An 18,987-nucleotide genomic window follows, 5' to 3' on the forward strand; every position below is an offset into this window, starting at 1 on the left:
AGCAAAGAAGTCCATTCCACAGCAACAGAAAGAAGACTGCAACAGAATAAAAGAAAATGGCCAGTAACACAGCTGCAACAAAGCTTTCATATACAAGCCTGACAAATCAGAACTACCAGTCTTGGAAATTCAAGATGCAAATGCTGCTAATAAGAGAAGGTACGTAGAAATTTATAAATGAAGTCAAGCCCGAACACCCTTCAGATGAGTGGGTAGAGAAAGACCATAAAGCTTAGAGCACAATCTCTCTTAGCATAGGAGATGATCAAATCATACATATATATGGGTGTGAAACCGCTAAAGATGTGAGAAGGATTTCAAAAGCTGCATACAAGAGTTCATCTCAGTATTAGACTGTGTTTGATTAGAAAGAAAGAAATATGTGAGGTGGGAGATGGAGACATTATATCTCTAGATCCTTGTAAAAAGGTTTTACTGGTACCACACCCCTGATTGGAAATACAATAAATATAACCCTAACACAAAAAAAAAAAAGCTAATGGGGTTTTAAAAGGTACCAAACCAATATATAACAAAAACGATATATAGATATGAAACAGAAATTGAAAAGAGTTTACCGCCTTTTATTTGGTTAAAGGACCACCATCATGGTGGAACATGACAATCGGACACATAGATTAAAGGTCATAATAAGCCCAAATGTATTGGACAAACAATACTACAAATAGTAGCCTACTGACAGTACATAAAGTTACTGATATTCTTAAAGTTGCTCCTTGACATCAAAAGTGCCAGTGTACAATTTTGGTTGATCCAGCATAGAGATATCTGTTAATACTTTGTTCATGTATTACAACGCGTTTCACAGGACAAAGCCCGCTTCTTCAGGGAGACAAAGTATAAATTCCAGTTATAATAAATTGAAACCTTGCGCTAAAGAAATAAAAATGAATCAAAGTAAATGCTGCTGTTCAAAAAATGACTAAACATCAAACAAAACTCATAAAGTGACACAGCGCAAATAATAAAAAAAAAGTCCAAAAACAAACTCCCAAATTAAAGTCCAGTGTCCCAAAAATTTGTGACAAAAAATAAAAATATAACACAAACTTCATAAATTTTCCAGCGTGCTCACATCATCAGTGGTAAATCATTTGCTCCACACTCACCAAATACCGTGGATTCTCAAGCTGATATGGCTTTGAGAAACAAAAGCAGGCTTAGAGGTGGAGTGTAGTTTCCTCAGAAGTTATTTCCCCCTTTAATGATTTCTTACTGAATCTCCTTCCAGGCTGATTCCACATAGGGTGATATAAAATGTAAAAGAAAATGCCAATAGTATAATACTGTATTTTTATTTTTTAGTCACACACTTTTGGGACACTGGACTTTAATTTGGGACTTTTTTTGGACTTATACTAATTTAGATAATTTTTATTATTATTTGCGCTGTGTCACTTTATGAGATAAATTCCAGTTAATGATATTGATGACCTCCCATAGGACCAGTGCATCATATATGGGACATTAAGTTCACATACAAAGAAAAAACTGGTCACCTACCCAGGTCTATAACTGTCTTTTTAAACAGTGAACATGGAAGGCGTCACAAAGTAAAAAATAGGACTATCCAGTTCAACTTGCCAGCCTACCCCAGTCTAATAATGGTTATTGTCGGCAAGGAACATGGATAAGTATAACTTATCAAAAGAGGGGGATAAGAAAGCCAGTTCAAACTGCCAGCCAGTTAGCCAACTATCAAAAACCAAATTAACCTGTCTAAGAACATTAAGTTCACACCTGGATGGAGAGAAGCCCTCATCTATTGGTATCAGTGACTGCCAGTTAAGTGGAACCGTGTATCCACTATGAAACAGAACCGAACCCCCCCTTCTCAGTCTGACTCTTGTTGTACTGGAAGATCACATACAGGCAGATATGGGATAGTTAACACTTCAAGTTTGGACACTTTCACCCCCTTCTAGTCCAGGCCAATTTTCAGCTTTCAGAACTATCAAACTTTGAGTGACAATTACTCAAACAACACTGTACCCATATTAAATTTGTATCATTTGTTTGAGACAGAGCTTTATTTTGGTGGTATTTGATCACCACTGGGTTTTTTTCATATTTTTTTGCTATATAAATGAAAAAAGACCAAACATTTTGAAAGAAAAATAATTTTTTACTTAATTTATGAAGAAAATTATTTACTTGCAAAGTTTTATAACAAAGACCAAAATGTATTCTGCTACATTTTTGGGTTACAAATAACTGAAAATGGATATTGGTTTTACCTACAGGTAAGCTTTATTGTAAGCTTACCTGTAGGTACAAGATACAAAAGTGGGTTTACTCCCACTTTAAGGGTGTGCTCTACACACAGAGTACAGAGTTCATGGGTGTGCTACACACAGATTGCAGAGTTCATGGGTGTGCTACACACAGATTGCAGAGTTCATGGGTGTGCTACGCACAGAGCGCAGAGTTCATGGGTGTGCTACGCACAGAGCGCAGAGTTCATGGGTGTGCTACACACAGAGTGCAGAGTTCAGGGGTGTGCTACACACAGAGTGCAGAGTTCAGGGGTGTGCTACACACAGAGTGCAGAGTTCATGGGTGTGCTACACACAGAGTGCAGAGTTCAGGGGTGTGCTACACACAGAGTGCAGAGTTCAGGGGTCTCTTTCTATATTCAGCTATAATTTCTGTTCATAGGATAAGCATACAACCAAATATCATCTATTCCACAAGTAAGTCTGACACAGATTTCCTATCTATTAGAGAGCCAGGGTCTTCAGCTGTTATCATTAAATATGTCTAAAATGGATATTAACATACACAGGGTAATTAAAGTCAGGACTATGAGTAAGCCTCAAGCTTTGGTGCAGGCATATCGCTGGCAGAATGCAAAGTTGGCTTGAGGTGAAAGATTTGCTGCGTATCATGATAAGGTGATGCTAATGTCCCTGACTGCATAATGCTCCCAGTATAATTCTAGATGCAAATACACTTATGCATTCTTAAGGCAGTTTAATTTCTAAACTGCTGTAGTCTCAGCCTACCACCAGGCCTAGATTTTTTTCAAGATTTATTATATTAAAGCAATGTTGCATCACATTTTAAAAAATACTGACTTTTACAGTACAAAACAGAGGAGCAATTTTCATACATTACCTATAAATACAGGCCTCTTTCTACAACAAATACCCCTTTTTTATATCAGATATAAACAAAAATCCTAATTAAATTGCTGAAAAAGTTTATATTGCTGTAGAGTTTGGACTATGTTAAATCTCCAAATAATTGCATTGCATTACACCAAGCAATATCATCCATGAAGAATACATTTTGATCAGAATGGGGAAGCTGAACTTCTCTTAGGTTTTTACTGCTGTCCAGGACTCCCTTCCCTTCCTACCCTCACTTCCTGTCCCAATAAAGCCTAAATTTAATAAAATACAAAAAAAAAGCACAAGGGACAGTGCTTACCTTTAATGGGAAGTGTCCCTTATGCTGCTGGCTGCTATTTTAATTGAAATCCAAAGTTCTCTGCTCCCCTCCCCCCCCATACCCCCGCAGTTGTAATCCACCAGTGACAAAAGGAGTTAATAGAGCCGAGGGACCATCACAGTCAGGCTATGCTCACCCTTTCAGCTCCCTTTCTCCATTCATAGAAGATGAACTATTGCTTCCCACAATAAAAAGCCCTCTATGAATGGTGGTGGACCTTTCATTTATCCTCCATTCACAGAGTGTTTTTCATTGATGGAATCTATGGTAGGGAATTGTTAAAGCCCCATCAGGTTTTTTAGTTGTCTGTGTCCTATTGGGGAGGTTTGCTTTCATTTCTGGTCTTGAAGACAGAGAAAGAAGTGAGTGGAGATCTCACTAAAGCAGGAGAAATCCCATCAGTGTTCACTATAACAAGTGTACCCATTAAATGCTTTTTTCTCTATTCCTGTTACCCACTCTATCCAAAACTAAGAAAAATGTTTTGGTTGTAGATCCTGTTTGTGTGTTAAGTGCCATCAAGTCGGGTCCAAGTCCTAGCGACTTGATGAATGAGAGTTCTAAGGAGAAGTTGATTTTGTGCTAATCTTGCAAGATCTTCCAGTGTCATCCCTTTAAAAAGACATTAATGGCAATTAAGACAGTTGAGTTGAGGAGGTAGTACACAGTATATAATACCATAGTATGAGTAAACTCAGAACGGAGCAGTGAAATGCATTTGGATCATTAACACATAAAGCATAGAAAATGGAGTTCACAAATTAAATATGTAAATTGGCAATCTGTTGGGGGGGGGAGGGGGTGTGAAAAAGGAGGAGGGGAGACTCAGCTAGGGAAATTTTTTTTTTTTTAGGGCAGTAACGGCCAAGATAAGCGAGTTTATCTAAAGGTAACACTTGATTAATTAGAGATCACCACTGCTGTACCTTTCAATTAAGTAGAATAGACTTCCTGACATAGTACAATGTATAGAACAAAAATAAGTGTTTATGATGGGTGGTATTCAATGCATCACAGATACCTAGCAGAAGGACTATCGGGTCCAAAGACACTACCACTGTGCTTAAGGCACTACGTTCAGATACCACCTTGCTCCAAAAGGACTGTAGAGTAGGGCAAGACCAGACCATGTGTATTAATGTACCAACATCACCCTTAGACAAATAGGATCCAACGTAGGATAAATCAAAGAGACATTGGGGGAAGTAGTATACTTTGTGAAGTTGTATCCATCTATCCCTGGCAAAAATCATAAGAGGGAGATATTGTTGAATACCCTCCTCCCAGTTCCCATCTGTCAGGGTAGATAGGTCACGCTGCCATGCATCATACTGGTGAGTGACCTTAAAGTATCTGACTGGGCCAGACACTGATATACTGTAGAGAGGATAATGGTTTGTCAAGTTGGTCTGCAATTAATAAATTCTCAATCGCATGGGAGGCCAGCACCAATGGAAAAAAAAAGTGAACTGGGCAGCATGACGGAGCTGAAGATATCTAAAATACATATTGTTGGGCAAACCAAACTGGGCCTTAACACTGTCAAAGATCAGCAGCTGACCATGGAAAATGATATTTTGTATCGTTTTTATACCATGTTGTGCCTACAAGGAAAACCACCACATGACAAGTGCAGCTGCCCAGTATTTTTGGAAGCAAGAGAGTGCCAAGCCTCCCAGTGTAAGGGCCAGTTTTAGAGTAGTTCTAGCCACCCAAGAGGTACTACCTACCCAAATGAAAGAGGTAAGAATTTGATCTAACTTCTGGAAAAACTATTTGGGTATAGGGACTGGGGTATGTCAGAACACATACAAAAACTTGGGAAGGAAGGTCATCTTTGTTAGTTTAACCCGATCCACTGGGGTGAGAGGTAGGGATTTCCACATAGTGCAGTTCTGAGTCAGCTGAGACATCAAAGGTTGCAGGTTCAGAGGCAAGTAGGCCAAGAACTCCCTTTGAATTTTAGTCCCCAGGTATTTGAATTCAGTGACCCATTGGAGGGGGGTAGATGAGGGCAGTGAGACACTTGCAGGACCCAGAGAGAAAAGAACTGATTTGTCCCAATTCATTCTAATACCAGAGAAACGCCCAAACATATTTCTAACTTATTAATATAATTTAATAATAGTCTAATACCAGAGAAATGCCCAAACAGTTCCAGGGCTGTAGTCAAGGATAGAGAGGTGTCCCTAATGTATAGCAGAGTATCATCCACATAAAGCAAAACTTTTTCTTCCAAGGGGCCCACAGTTATCCCCTTGACCCTCTCCAAGGTCCACAGCAAGATGGCCAAGGATTCAATTGCCAAAGCGAATAAGAAAATACAGGCAGCCCAGCCAGGTACCACGATGTAATCTGAATTCCTGGGAAAGTTGCTCTCCAATGCAGATCAGCATAAACAATTTGCATCAAGGAAAGATACTAAGGGCTAAACCCAAATCGTCTCAAAGCCTCCCAAGATAGGGCCATTCCACAATATCAAAGGCCTTCTTTGCATCTATTGTGGCGACTACCCCAGTAGGGTACATAGATGCAGAGGAAGCCAACATAGTATTTAAACGGCGAAGATTAATATTTGTACCTTTACCTGGCATGAAGCCCGACTGGTCACTATGAACTAGGGGCAGAACAATATTATTAAAGTGCTACTAAACCCTGCATTCTCACTATCTGGTCTCCTGCAGTACACACCTGCTATCCCTGAGGAAATCATGTGATTCGTGATGTAACACGTAGGAAGGAAGTGTGGTGACATCATTTCTGGTTGGACGGCAGCCGCCATCTTGGTACAGCTGTTCCTATGTATTTTATTAGCAATGCTTGTATGGGTCTGTTGGCCTGATTTTAAAAGCTGAGTATTTTATATCTGGTTTTTATACATTTAACATGGAGGTATTACACTATGAGATGTCTTTTGATGTTTTTTTTGAACATGGATTTCTGATGAGGAGCCAGTAAAGTATGCTTACAGAAGAGAGCCGGTTGGATTTCAGGTTGATATTAAAGCGCATTTAAACTATATTCCCTATAGGTGAAAATGGTAGGTGAGCGTGCACACTAGCTGGTGCAGAATTTTTAAGGGTGATCACTGTTCAAGTCATGTGTGGAATATATACTGATATGCAGATTTTTCTGCGTTACAGATCTTGACTTAAACTACATTTATTCACAGACTGTCGCTGGGTTAAAAGCTCAGCCGGGTGTTTATTATGCAACATATTATTTATTTATTTTGTGTGGTTTGTATATATATATATATATATATATATATTTATTTGCCATTATTATTGTTTTTATTCATGCCTTGATATATATCACTCTGATTGTCTATTTGCACATATGTTGAAGTTTCACTTATTGATTTGTTCATATTTGGTATTGCCTAGCAGGGCATCTAGTCTGTTTGGATTTTTTCATTCACTTGTGTGTCGTTCTTCTCGTGCACTTATATCACCTTAGGGGATATGTCAGGTGTTTACTTTTTGCTTTATGGTTAGGTTTAGTGAGTAGCACACCACTATTTATCTATTCATTTATTTTTTAGTGTAGGAAAGTCAATACCTGCTACAGTACACTCCCAAAATCACCATATCAAGAGATTCAATGTTGTAGAAAAATTGAGATTCAGTAGTGCTCATGGGCCCCCAAGAAGACATTCAGGCAACAGCCTCTATGAACTAATTAACTAGTAGAAATGACAATCTGCACACTTAGACTAACGCCCCTGGGCAGCGTTTCTAGCCTTGTGGAAACATCTTCTGGAGCAGTGTGAGATGGGGAAACAGCTCTCATTGTGAATTAAATGTTTTGAAATGTTTTACTGACATTCTGCGATTTAGCCACAAGATGTCACTGTTTTTCTAACACAGCCTCAGACTGCATAGATATTTCTATATTCAGGAAGGGGTGGGGTTTTACACATGGGAGCTTAGTGAACAGAAAGAGAGACTACAGCCATGTTTTGATGATGGTGAAGGAAAAGAGCCATGTGAGCAGAGAATCCGTTGGCATCCAGGTGTGAGAACTGCAGCTAGTGAAGCTGATGGTGTTCAAGACGCTGATCCTGTTCAGAGAAAGGAAAATCGCTGCCAGGAAGGCTGATGAGATTGCATGTTTGTTGGAGAGCCATTTGTCCTGTTCTGAGTCACCAGCGAATGCAAGGCAGACCCGGGTCGGTAAGATCGTGCACACACCTCATTTCAGTGTTGGCACCTCCAGAGACTGAGACAGGCCTATAGTTAGTTAGTTAGGGTCTCTGTGTCAGGCCACAGAGACCCTAACTGTTGTTACTGATCATTGGAAGGACTCCACAACCTAAAGTGACATTTCACATTGGAGAGCTGATAAAATCCCACAAACTCAAGCCAGACTGGTGTTTTTCTCAGAAGGAATACTCAGGCACGTGCTACAGGACCAGTTATGGGAGGGGGAATACTGTAGATTTGTGTAAGATTGTAAGCTGTTGTGCTGCACCGCAGGCTAGCCCATACCATACACCCATACACTGATTCCTGCTCTTTTAGGGTAATAACAGGTAAGGTGTGGCAGCTTAGTTGTGCCCGCCAGTAGGTAAATTACTTCACTTTCTACCGTCATCCATCAGAAGGCACCGTGCTGTGCAGCACAAGGGTCTCAGCCTTTGGGCTGGGTGTATGTAAATTTATTGTATGTTCCCAGCATTTGTGGTTGTGTTTATTTGCCACATCTAAGTAAAATTCTGTTGTGGCAAAACCTGGTGTTGGGGTTGCCTTCCTCGTCCGTGACTTCACTGTATCCTGGGGAGCCCACCCCGGTACACGGCTTACAGCAGTAAAAAATTTGACAGTCTCACCATCCTGGATCTGGAACCTGGCTGGGAAGAACATAACATACTTTAGTCCCTGACTCTGAAGCTGTTGTTTGATGTGGTCAAATGACCAGCATAGTCGTTGTGTCTCCAGGGAATAATCTGTAAAAATTATCAAGCGATGTCTCGGTCTCTAAAATTCAGGAGGCAAAAGGTGAAGGTGCAAGGGGGAGAACTGCTGGGGCCTTTGACAGCTGGCATACAATGGGCTCTTTCCAATGCAAAGGAGGATGAGAATCGCACCTGTGCACCTGGAGCCCCACAATCTGTAGATTGTTTCTACGATTGCGGATCTCTACATAATCAACCTTAGCCTCCAGGGCTTTAACTAGCACCTGTAGATTGCGAGTGTCCCAGGAGTGTTCCCAGAGGGTGTCCCCCGATTCCCCAATGCGTCGTTCCACCTCACTGAGCCGTTCCCAGAATGTATCCATATCAAGGCGGAATAATCCAATATCCATCTGGAGGTGATCCATTTTGGCCGTGAGAGTAGCTTGACAGGTGTTAATGGCCTGCACGAGGGCTGCAAAATTTTACTGATCCAGAGTGACCAGATCATCTGGCTCCATCTGCAACACCATGTTGGATTTTCCACGTGCTGCCAGCCCGATCCTGGGTTTCTTCACCGCAGGGGACAGAGGACGCACAGTAGACAGCTTGCCCTTAGCCAGTGTATACGAGTGGTGACACGAGTCCACAAGCAGTCGAAGTTAGTAACCGTAGCTAAGCAGATATACAAAGACAGGAAGAGACAATGAACTACCACAGAGCTCAACAGCGCTGTGGTAGTTCAATGACAACTACAAGCTGACAGCCACAATGTGAATGAATAACGAGGCTAGGTGGACAGAGCCCCACATGACTTTTTTGAATTGTGACAGCAGACACAGGGAGAAAATCCCCGATCTACAGTGCACTTCCAAGTGCACATGCAGTGCACAGCCTATATGCCTTTAGTAAATCAATGGCATATAACAGAATTTCTTTGACAGACACATACCATACAGGTGCTGATAACTGCAGAAATTCTCAAGAATACAAAACAGTATAGGTTACCAATACTGTGCAGTCCTGTAGACCTTTGTAAATTAATTTTGATCATCTATGTCAGGGCCCTAAAATTTCCAAAGAAAAGGGTCAATTTACTGTCCTTCAGGTTTTGGAGGGGCAGTGAAATTAGAAAATGCTCCAACGTCAGTGGGAGTAAACAATGACCCATAATTGGTGTCAGTTGGAGGAATTGTGCCCCATCATTTGGGTCAGTGAAAGGAATAGTGCCCCATCATTGGGGTCAGTGAAAGGAATAGTGCCTCATCATTGGAGTCAGTGAAAGGAATAGTGCCCCGAGAGCCAGAGAAAGGCAGGCAGAGGCCCACATCCAGCCCCTGGGCGACAATTCGGAAACCACTGTTCAATGGCAAAGGGTTAGTAAGATAACAAAAAAAAAAAAAACAGAATATAAGCACATAAAGAATCTAAGCTGGCCTGGTATATGCTGTATTGGCCTAAAACCTAGCAAGCCACAGCAAATTCTGCATTGATGCATCAGGAGTGCCAAGACGGAAGAGGCTCTCCAACAAATTAAAACCTAAATGAATACCTTATTTATGTTTCCCTGCCTGGTTATATGAGTACTCATTGAGGAGTGCACACCATGAAAAATACACAGTGGTGTTCTTGCTGCTGTTGGCTCCCATCAGGCTTTAACAGTTTTGTAAACTGGGACATTAAACTAATTGGGATGTTAAATCTATTTGCTGTTTAAATGCCGTTTATCCATACTCTTGATGCAATCATGCAAAATGTACCATATTGACCTTATTTGGATAGACTTCATGAAACCTAATGCTAATCCCTTGGGCAGTATGGTTTCTAAGTGATAACCATTTCAGTTTTGCTGCACAGGGGTCCTGCATATAATACCCACAAAAAGTACTCTCTGCAAGAAGTTTGCATGTTTTCCCCTGTGCAAAAGAGTCTCCTAAAGGCTCTTTCAGCCAGGCAGTAATGCTTTCCATACTCTGAAAAGTAATCCGCAGTGAAACGCTTTTCATGGGGTGGTATAGCAGCAGCTGGCAGGTGTTTAGGAGGCACTACTGCCACATCCTGATGCCTGTATTTTTTTTTCACTTTTTTTAATTGCCGAACAGCAATATTACATTGCAGGACCATGCCACAAATGCAAGCCAAGCATCCCACTGATCTCTGTGGGTGACTTTGACAAGCAGTACTATTTGTCAAACTCTGGAACCCAAGGTAAAACTGCCACAGCTGTAATGTTAGAAATCCCATAAGTGGACAGGCCAGTAAAACCACGGCTCAGCTGCCACATGCCGCCAGAGCGAAAGAGCTCTAAAAAGGGCTTTGGCTTCCTCTGAAAATCCATATAGACAGAGCAGGGGTGCACAACCTGCAGCCCCTGGTGTATCTGGAGGGATGATGGGGATGCCATGCCAGCACAGCAGCCGCGGCAGCTGACAAAGACAAGCCCAGAACCTGCACGTCTATATGGATGCTGGGGATGCCGTGCAAACATTGCAGGCCTGGTAGCCTACATTGACGAGCCAGGCAAAAGCATGCCTGGAGGGATGCTGGGGCTGCCTTGTTTGCAATATCATTGGAAGAAGGGAATGCAGGGGTGCCAGGTAAGTAAATGCTGCATGGCCAGATCTAGGGGGAATGCTCGGGTGGGATGCTCGGGTGGGATGCTCGGGTGGGCTGCCCCCCCCCCCCCAAAGCCCTGGCAACAACTCCCCCACCTCCCCACACAGCACATACATAGGTTAAATATACACCGGTGATTAGGGCCGGTGTGAATTGTAGCAGCAGTTCCTCCTGCAGGTCTCAGAAGGTAGATGCAACTGGTGGCCCCGTTCACTATAATGTCCGTTCGCCCGCAGGAGCACCTATTCGTGGCTCTCTACACAGGGCGATCACTGCTGGAAGCACTTTGTCTGTGTCCAGCAGTGATCACCGCAGGTGAAGATGCCGGTGACCTGTGATTATAGTGAAAGGGCCCGTCAGCTGCACCTACCCTCTGAGAGCCACAGGAGGAACTGTTCATCAGCTATCTTTAATGTTAGTGTATTTAATGTGTGGCCCAAGACAATTTCTCTTCTTCCAATGTGACCCAAGAATGTCAAAAGTTTGGACATCCCAGCTGTAGAGAAATGGAAAATTCTTCTTTAGGGCAGAGACTGGCATTGTTCTTTGCAAACCACTGCCAAACATTTCTGTACTCCATGAATTAATAGAAAAAGGTGCAGATAGAGAGGTGTATTAGCAATTCTCTGGGCATGGAGATTTCTGAAAATTATTATTCAACACTGCCCAATCTATATTGTTCACATCACAGGCCAGTATTTGGAGAAAATAGTTCTACGGAAATAGTCATGTGCCCCCCTATAGATGCTTCATCTAGCGTTTTCGATTATTACTTTCATAGTAAGAGTGACAATAAAGCATAAGCAGGAGGATTGGTTTTGTCACCAAATTTTGTTAGACTAACAATGACAGGCAACAGTGTTTTGGATGATCTCACACTGCAGATATACAGCAATGAGGCTGCAGGCAAAGAAGTGCCTTGGCACACTCCCATTCCAGGAACTGCACTTCTGTCTTTCTGGAGGAATTCCAGACAAAAGATAATGTTTTCAGGGTGCTGTTCGAGTACTGGAAACTGCCGCATGCCAAAGTTTTCTTCTCTTGTTGACAAGCTCCTTTTTAAAACTTCCAGACAGCAGGCATCACAGTTCAATATTTGGAAGCAGCATTTGTGCACTATTAATTATTTGGCCCCTATAGACACTTTATATGGCATTTTCTATTATTACTTCCATAGAAGGGGTGCTAATAAAACATAAGCAGGAAGATGCACGCAGTGCAGATTTCTCTCTAGCAAGCAGTGCAGTGATGTCATCACTAGGAGTGACAGGCAGCAGTGTTTTAGATGATCTCACACTGCAGATATACAGCTATAAGGCTTAAGGCAAAACAGTGCCTAGACACAGTCCCATACCAGTAACTCCACTGCTATCTTTCTGGAAGAATTACAGACAAAGGATAATTTTTTTCAGAGTGTTGTTCAGGCACCATAAGAACACTTCTACAAGTTCCCTATAATGCAGTGAAGAGCACTCCCTAAGGAGACGCTAGAGAAATGACTCTTTTTCCCCAGTTAAAGCACACAGCATCTTCTTCACTTATCCACTGGCTCAAATTGAACAGTCTAGGGGTGCATTCTTTAGGGTTTTATTATAAGGTGGAACTTGGGTAGGGTGAAGGAAGCATGGGATACTGCCCCCCCCCCCCCCAAAAAAAAAACAAAAAACTGGTGAACCGAACACTTTGAGGACTCTTTATCTGATTGAGCTGCACAAAATGTCCCACAGAATCTCTAATGCAGACTAGGTGACTAGGACTTTTCCCAAAAGATCAAAAGCTGCACACAGTCACTAACTTCCAGCATCAGGGTCATCTACGCACATGGCCACCGGAACATTGGTTCGCTCTTTCTGATATCCACCACATTCTTCAGTGAGGGAGATATAGACTCAACACCATAGGACAGCTGGACACCTTTCCTCCAACTGCCTCCTGGCACTCACTACTGAGACCCAAACAGACGCTAGGACTAGGCTTTGCAAATAGCCTCCCCAGCTAAAGCTTCAGCTGGGACCTCAATGTCTTCTAGATGGCACCTTTCAGTAATCCTGCCCCAAGGACAGAGCTCCTACACAGGGGTCTCCTCCAGCAGGACTGTACCCGGGGACTCTCTTCTTGCCTCATGCCTCAACCCCTCCATTAATTACAGAGGAGCCAGATAAATTTACCTAACAACCTGCACTAATCACTGAGGGTTCTGCACCAGGAGCACCATTTTGAAGTTACAACGTTACAGTGCCCCCTCTAATAAATGTCTGGTGCCAGCTGTACCCAAAAATATGTATGAAAACAGAACCATGTATGATAGTTTTATCTGCATGCAGGCGATCCTTTAGACCTTACCGTCATCATTGTCATCACACACAGGGGTTTTGGATGAGTTATTGGCTCCCATTGTTGCTTGTGCCAGACTCCAGGTTCAGCAGTTACATTCTCATAAGATCCACAAGGCAAGTGATTAGTTTGCCTCTATCTGCCAGAAATACGGGTGACTTGACTCTTTCATCCTAAAGAAAGGAGAGACAATTATTCAACATTATTCACGTACCCGTGTGTGCTGACATATTCTTGCAAGAAATGGAGCACAAGGCACTTAACTAAAGCATTTAAAAAGCTTACAAGTCAAGCTTCTGTTTTACAACAGCAGCGAGTAATTTATCAATGAAACATGAGCATGTGCTATGGAAACACGTTCATTGATATCCACACAATGTTCAGCGCTGCCTTCAGCATAATCCACCAACGATGCTTGCTGCATTTAATGAATACATTTGCAGAATACATGCTTCTGACCGCTGGAAGTGTAATCAGAATTTTTTTTTCTGGTATACTGTAAAACACACAAGCTTAGCAATAGTTGTTTTATTACCACTAAAACAAAAAAGTGGTCAAGCTTCTTGATAAATAGGTTGATGAACTGAGTATCGGTGGATTATTTTAAGGATTGCTTTGACACTTAATACTGAAAATTAAAAAAAATAAAGAAGTGTTTTTTTTTGTAAACTGCATGCACTGTATTCCATTTACTTTTCTCCAGAAGTATGAGTGCATACGTATATATCTTATAAATACAGAATTATGCATACTTGTATGTACTCTGTTATTATTAGTAATAAATAATGTGAGCTTATAAAAATACTGGTATGATTTGTGTGACCATTCATGAATAGATGCTGGCATTACCCTGCTACAAGTAAAGCATGGACTTTGGTTGGGCAGCCTGTACTGGTATATTATACACAAGAAAACAAGACACAAAGCACAAGCCAGTATATTTCAATACATATCCATAGGATAACTGTTTAATAGGCTAAAGACATTTTAGAAAGTTACTTTATATAATCACCCTCTTTACTAAGTAGATGGGTTGTCATACAAATTATTAAAAAAAGGGCTTGTGCCATGTCTGGCACATCATGGTCTCCTAAATTAGGGGACTGTGGTGCGGAATCGACATCAAGATGCATAACACAATAAAAAAGTTACTCAAGTTAAAAAAAAAAAAATTCAGTTTCCTAAACTTGCATTCAAGTTTCTGGTAACCTTTGCAGCAGAACAAGCAGCATATGCAATTTGCTTTACTACTAATATACTGCGTGTATAGTATACTGTATATGTTAACATTGCCTGTACCAATAATGCTCCAATCAAGCCATACCCCTAAACATCTGGAGATGTCTGATAATAATTTCTGTAATGAATGCTCACAACTCTTCCCAGTGGATACACTATATAATAGAAGTAACCATTTTAAAATTAAATAAAATATCAGAAAGAATAAGGAAACCTAAAGCATGCAAATGTAAACAGAAAGAGAAGTATATTAATTAAATAACATAACTTCTTTCTGCTGAGTTTGGTAATATTTTAGACATACAGTGTATACAGTGATTGATTCACTTTAAATCTTATTGTAATGCTGGCTATTGTTTTTGTAGCATATACAACAAATTGTGCAATTAACTATTTTGTATACTCTCAAACATATAAATAATAATAATTATATATATATATATATATATATATATATATATATATATATATATATATATATACACATACATACATACATATACACACACACACAGATGTACATCTTATGTCTCTGAAGGAGTATGAGGGCTGCCATTGTGATATTTTATTCTGCAAAAGCTCCTTTCCTGGCTTCCATGTTGTTCTTCTTCCTTTAATACTTGCCACTAATAAGTATACCAACAAGGACCTTCTGGCCTTTCTCTGACTTTTATTGTCTGTGTATTTGTTTTAGATCAGAACTAAAGCTGGGGGGAGGGGGTCTGCATAACAGCCAGGCAACTAGCATTTTTGGCAGGAGGCCATATTTGCAGATCTCAATTTCCTTTTAGGAAATGATTACTAAATGGGGTGCACTTGGAGTACTCAGTGTAAACTTGTGGTTCTCATCATAAGGTTACCAGATACTCACTGTATGGTCTTTACTACTCACGACTGTCATGTAGGTTATATTCATATTTTATATTGATTTCCAAGGAGCAGGGCCCTCCTTTCCCTCTTGTATTGAACTGTATTGTTGCTGTATTGTCTCCCGTTATATTGTAAAGCTCTGAGCAAACTGTTGCCGCTATATAAATTCTGTATAATAATAATTTCTTGCATCTATATCCATGCTTTATATTGATTTCCTTTCACAGTACAACACGTTGGTTACAGGGGATCCACTCCTATGGTACAATGCCAGACATGCATTGTACCATTGTCTTTTATGTATATACATACTTTATATTGATTTCTTGCATCTATATCCATGCTTTATATTGATTTCCTTTATGTGTATATATACTTTATATTGATTTCTTGCATCTATATCCATGCTTTATATTGATTTCCTTTCACAGTACAACACGTTGGTTATAGGGGATCCACTCCTATGGTACAATGCCAGACATGCATTGTACCATTGTCCTTTATGAATATATATACTTTTATATTGATTTCTTGCATCTATATCCATGCTTTATATTGATTTCCTTATAATCAATATAAAGCATGGATATAGATGCAAGAAATCAATATAAAGTATATATACACATAAAGGAAATCAATATAAAGCATGGATATAGATGCAAGAAATCAATATAAAGTATGTATATACATAAAGGAGATCAATATAAAGCATGGATATAGATACAAAAAAATCAATATAAAGTATTTATATACATAAAGGAAATCAATATAAAGCATGGATATAGATGCAAAAAAATCAATATAAAGTAGGTATATACATAAAGGACAATGGTACAATGCATGTCTCGCATTGTACCATAGGAGTGGATCCCCTCTAACTAACTTGTTGTACTGTGAAAGGAAATCAAGATAAAGCATGGATATAGATGAAAGAAATCAATATATATATATGTATAAATATACACACACATACATAAAGAACAATGGTACAATGCATGTCTGGCATTGTACCATAGGACTGGATCCACTCTAACCAACGTGTTGTACTGTGAAAGGAAATCAATATAAAGCATGGATATAGATGAAAGAAATCAACATAAAGTATGTATATACATAAAGGAAATCACTATAACAAGTGTATACATGTATGGTGCAGTCACAAACATACTCAAATTGCACTCTCTACCATCTGTACAAACTATCACCTTATCCCAATATACATATTAGGAACATAGCTTTTCTATGCAGAGTTATGTCAATGTCTTAACACACCAGCAATTCTGTTATTTTTTTTTAAATAACGTTGATATTTCTTTACTAGGTCCTTTATATTAGAGTTTTAAGGTCATAATTTATATTTGAAATAGCTATGTGACACAACAGGTGCAGTAATGTAGATACCTTAAAGCTGGACTATGTCATGTCTAAATTATTTCTCTAGTTTATTATATATATATATATATATATATATATATATATATATATATATATACACATACATAATAAAAAAAAACACAAAATATACATATTCAAACTTTCATACATCTAGTTGCATTAAGTACATAAATATACACCTGTTACATTTAAGGATGTTTATAATTTTACAGAATTACTAACAACTCCATAGTAAAACATATTACGGATTATACTGAAAAGATGTGTTTAATGAAAGCATTCTAGTTACCGCACATTATAAATATAGAAAGGTTCGGATTCTATAATAGCATGAGGTTCTAATGTCTATTAAAACTTAGGTGAAATGAGTTCCCCTATAAAGTACAATGTGAAGAGCTTACCTTGATTCATGGGAGGTCAGCAGAGAATAATAACAGGTGAGTCCTGAGAAAGCAGCAGAGCTGAGATGAGCAGATGCTGCTGGAGGTAAGGAAGGGATACTGGATGACAGGCATAGAGGGTGGTCCTTCTGATCAGCTGTATAAACAAGTTCAGTACAAAAGGGATGATGTCCCTAGGAAGTTTTCTAGCCAGCCACTGACTGGAGCTTTTGGTGCCCCCTAGTGAATTGTGCTCGAAACATCAGAAATGAATGGGATGCGTATTTTTCCATAGGAAGAAAAACTCCTTACGTCTAAGTGATTAGCTAAACAGTGACTTCAGACACTGCATTTCTTTTCAGTGATCCTTTATTTTTTTAAGGGTGCTTGCAAATTAATGACAGAAAAAAATACCAGAACCTCTGGCAGAAAAAAATACTCATAGTGGCTCATATGTTTATGTGAGTTTATAGACATAAGCATTTTTTTTCCAAAACATTCCCCTCTGCTCATTTTTCAATGTACACTTGAAAAACCAAAACACTCCTAATTGCCATGTTTATGCACATTTATGGGCTTTTATGAGCATTTCTACCCGAAAGCTCCTCCATAAAATGCTGATGGGGTTTTTTTCAGCCTTTAAAATGCTCCTCTGCAAATATGCTTCTAAAAGCCCTAGTGTGCATGGACACATAGGATAACAGAGTTGCTTTTATAGACTGAAGTAAAAATGCCAAATGCCTGTATAAGCAGCATTTTTTTAATGCCCAGTGTTCGGGATGCACTGATTTCGATGCCAGTATCGGTGCTGATACCGAGTATTATAACAAGTACTCATACTCGTGAAAATTCTCTTAACCACTTGCCAACTGCAGATAGCTGAATGACGGTTTCACTGCGGCCAGCCAGTTCTGGGAGGGCGTCATATGATGTCCTCCCAGAACGCGCCTCGGGGGTACGCAACTAGCAATCTCCGTGATCGCTGTGTCCTACGGACACAGCTGATCATGTAATGTGGTAAAAGGCCAATCACAGTGGCCTTTTACCACGTGATCAGTCGTGTCCAATGGCACAGCAGACCACCGGTAAATACAGTTGCCAGTTAATCGGTTGCACTTTTCCACAGCGTGAGGAAAGTACTGCTGATAACTGGAAATTGTCAGAGGAGGGATCAGTGCCCTGATGATCTGTGCCCAGCAGTGCCACCAACCTGTGCCCAGCAGTGCCATCCACCAGTGCCCAGCAGTGCCACCCATCAGTGCTGTCCATTAGTGCTGCCCAGCAGTGCCACCACTCAGTGCCCAGCAGTGCCGCCAGTCAGTGCCCAGCAGTCAGTGCCACCTATCAGTGCCCATCAATGTTGCATATCAGCGCCAGCTCATCAATGCCGTCTATCCGTGCCCGTCAATGTTGAATATCAGTGCCAGCTTATCAGTGCTGCCTATAAGTGCCACCTCATCAGTGCCGTCTATCAGGGCCCATCAGTGCTGCCTATCAGTGAAGCCTCATCAACGCACATCAGTGAAGGAGAAAAATTTGCTGTTTGCTAAATTTTATAATAGAAACAAAGAAAAATGTTTTTTTTTCCAAAATGTTTGCATTTTTTGTTTATAGCACAAAAAATAAAACACCCAGCAGTGAGTACATACCATCAAAAGAAAGCTCTATTTGTGTGAAAAAAATGATAAAAATTTCATATGGGTACAGTGTTGCATGACCACGCAATTGTAATTCAAAGTGTGACAGCGCTGAAAGCTGAAAATTGGCCTGGGCAGGAAGGGGGAT

General features: G+C 40.3%; 1 protein-coding gene across 2 annotated transcripts in view; it reads right to left on the bottom strand.

Annotated features, from left to right (window-relative positions):
* Positions 1-17,411, bottom strand: part of STK32A (serine/threonine kinase 32A) — a 261,142-nt gene extending 243,731 nt beyond the window's left edge. The window contains exons 1-2 of one of the 2 annotated variants that reach the window (XM_089673006.1): positions 17,224-17,411; positions 13,328-13,491 (exon numbers count right to left, since the gene is read on the bottom strand). In XM_089673006.1, coding sequence (XP_089529132.1) covers positions 13,328-13,379 — 52 coding nt within the window. In that variant the 5' untranslated portion in view covers positions 13,380-13,491; positions 17,224-17,411. The remainder of the gene's footprint in view (positions 1-13,327; positions 13,492-17,223) is intronic. The other variant, XM_089673005.1, reaches the window with a different exon arrangement.
* Positions 17,412-18,987: the final 1,576 nt, after the last annotated feature.

Source organism: Staurois parvus, unplaced genomic scaffold (assembly GCF_062004578.1).
Source record: "Staurois parvus isolate SC_StPar_1 unplaced genomic scaffold, SC_StPar_1.0 ptg000133l, whole genome shotgun sequence".
NCBI lineage: Eukaryota > Metazoa > Chordata > Amphibia > Anura > Ranidae > Staurois > Staurois parvus.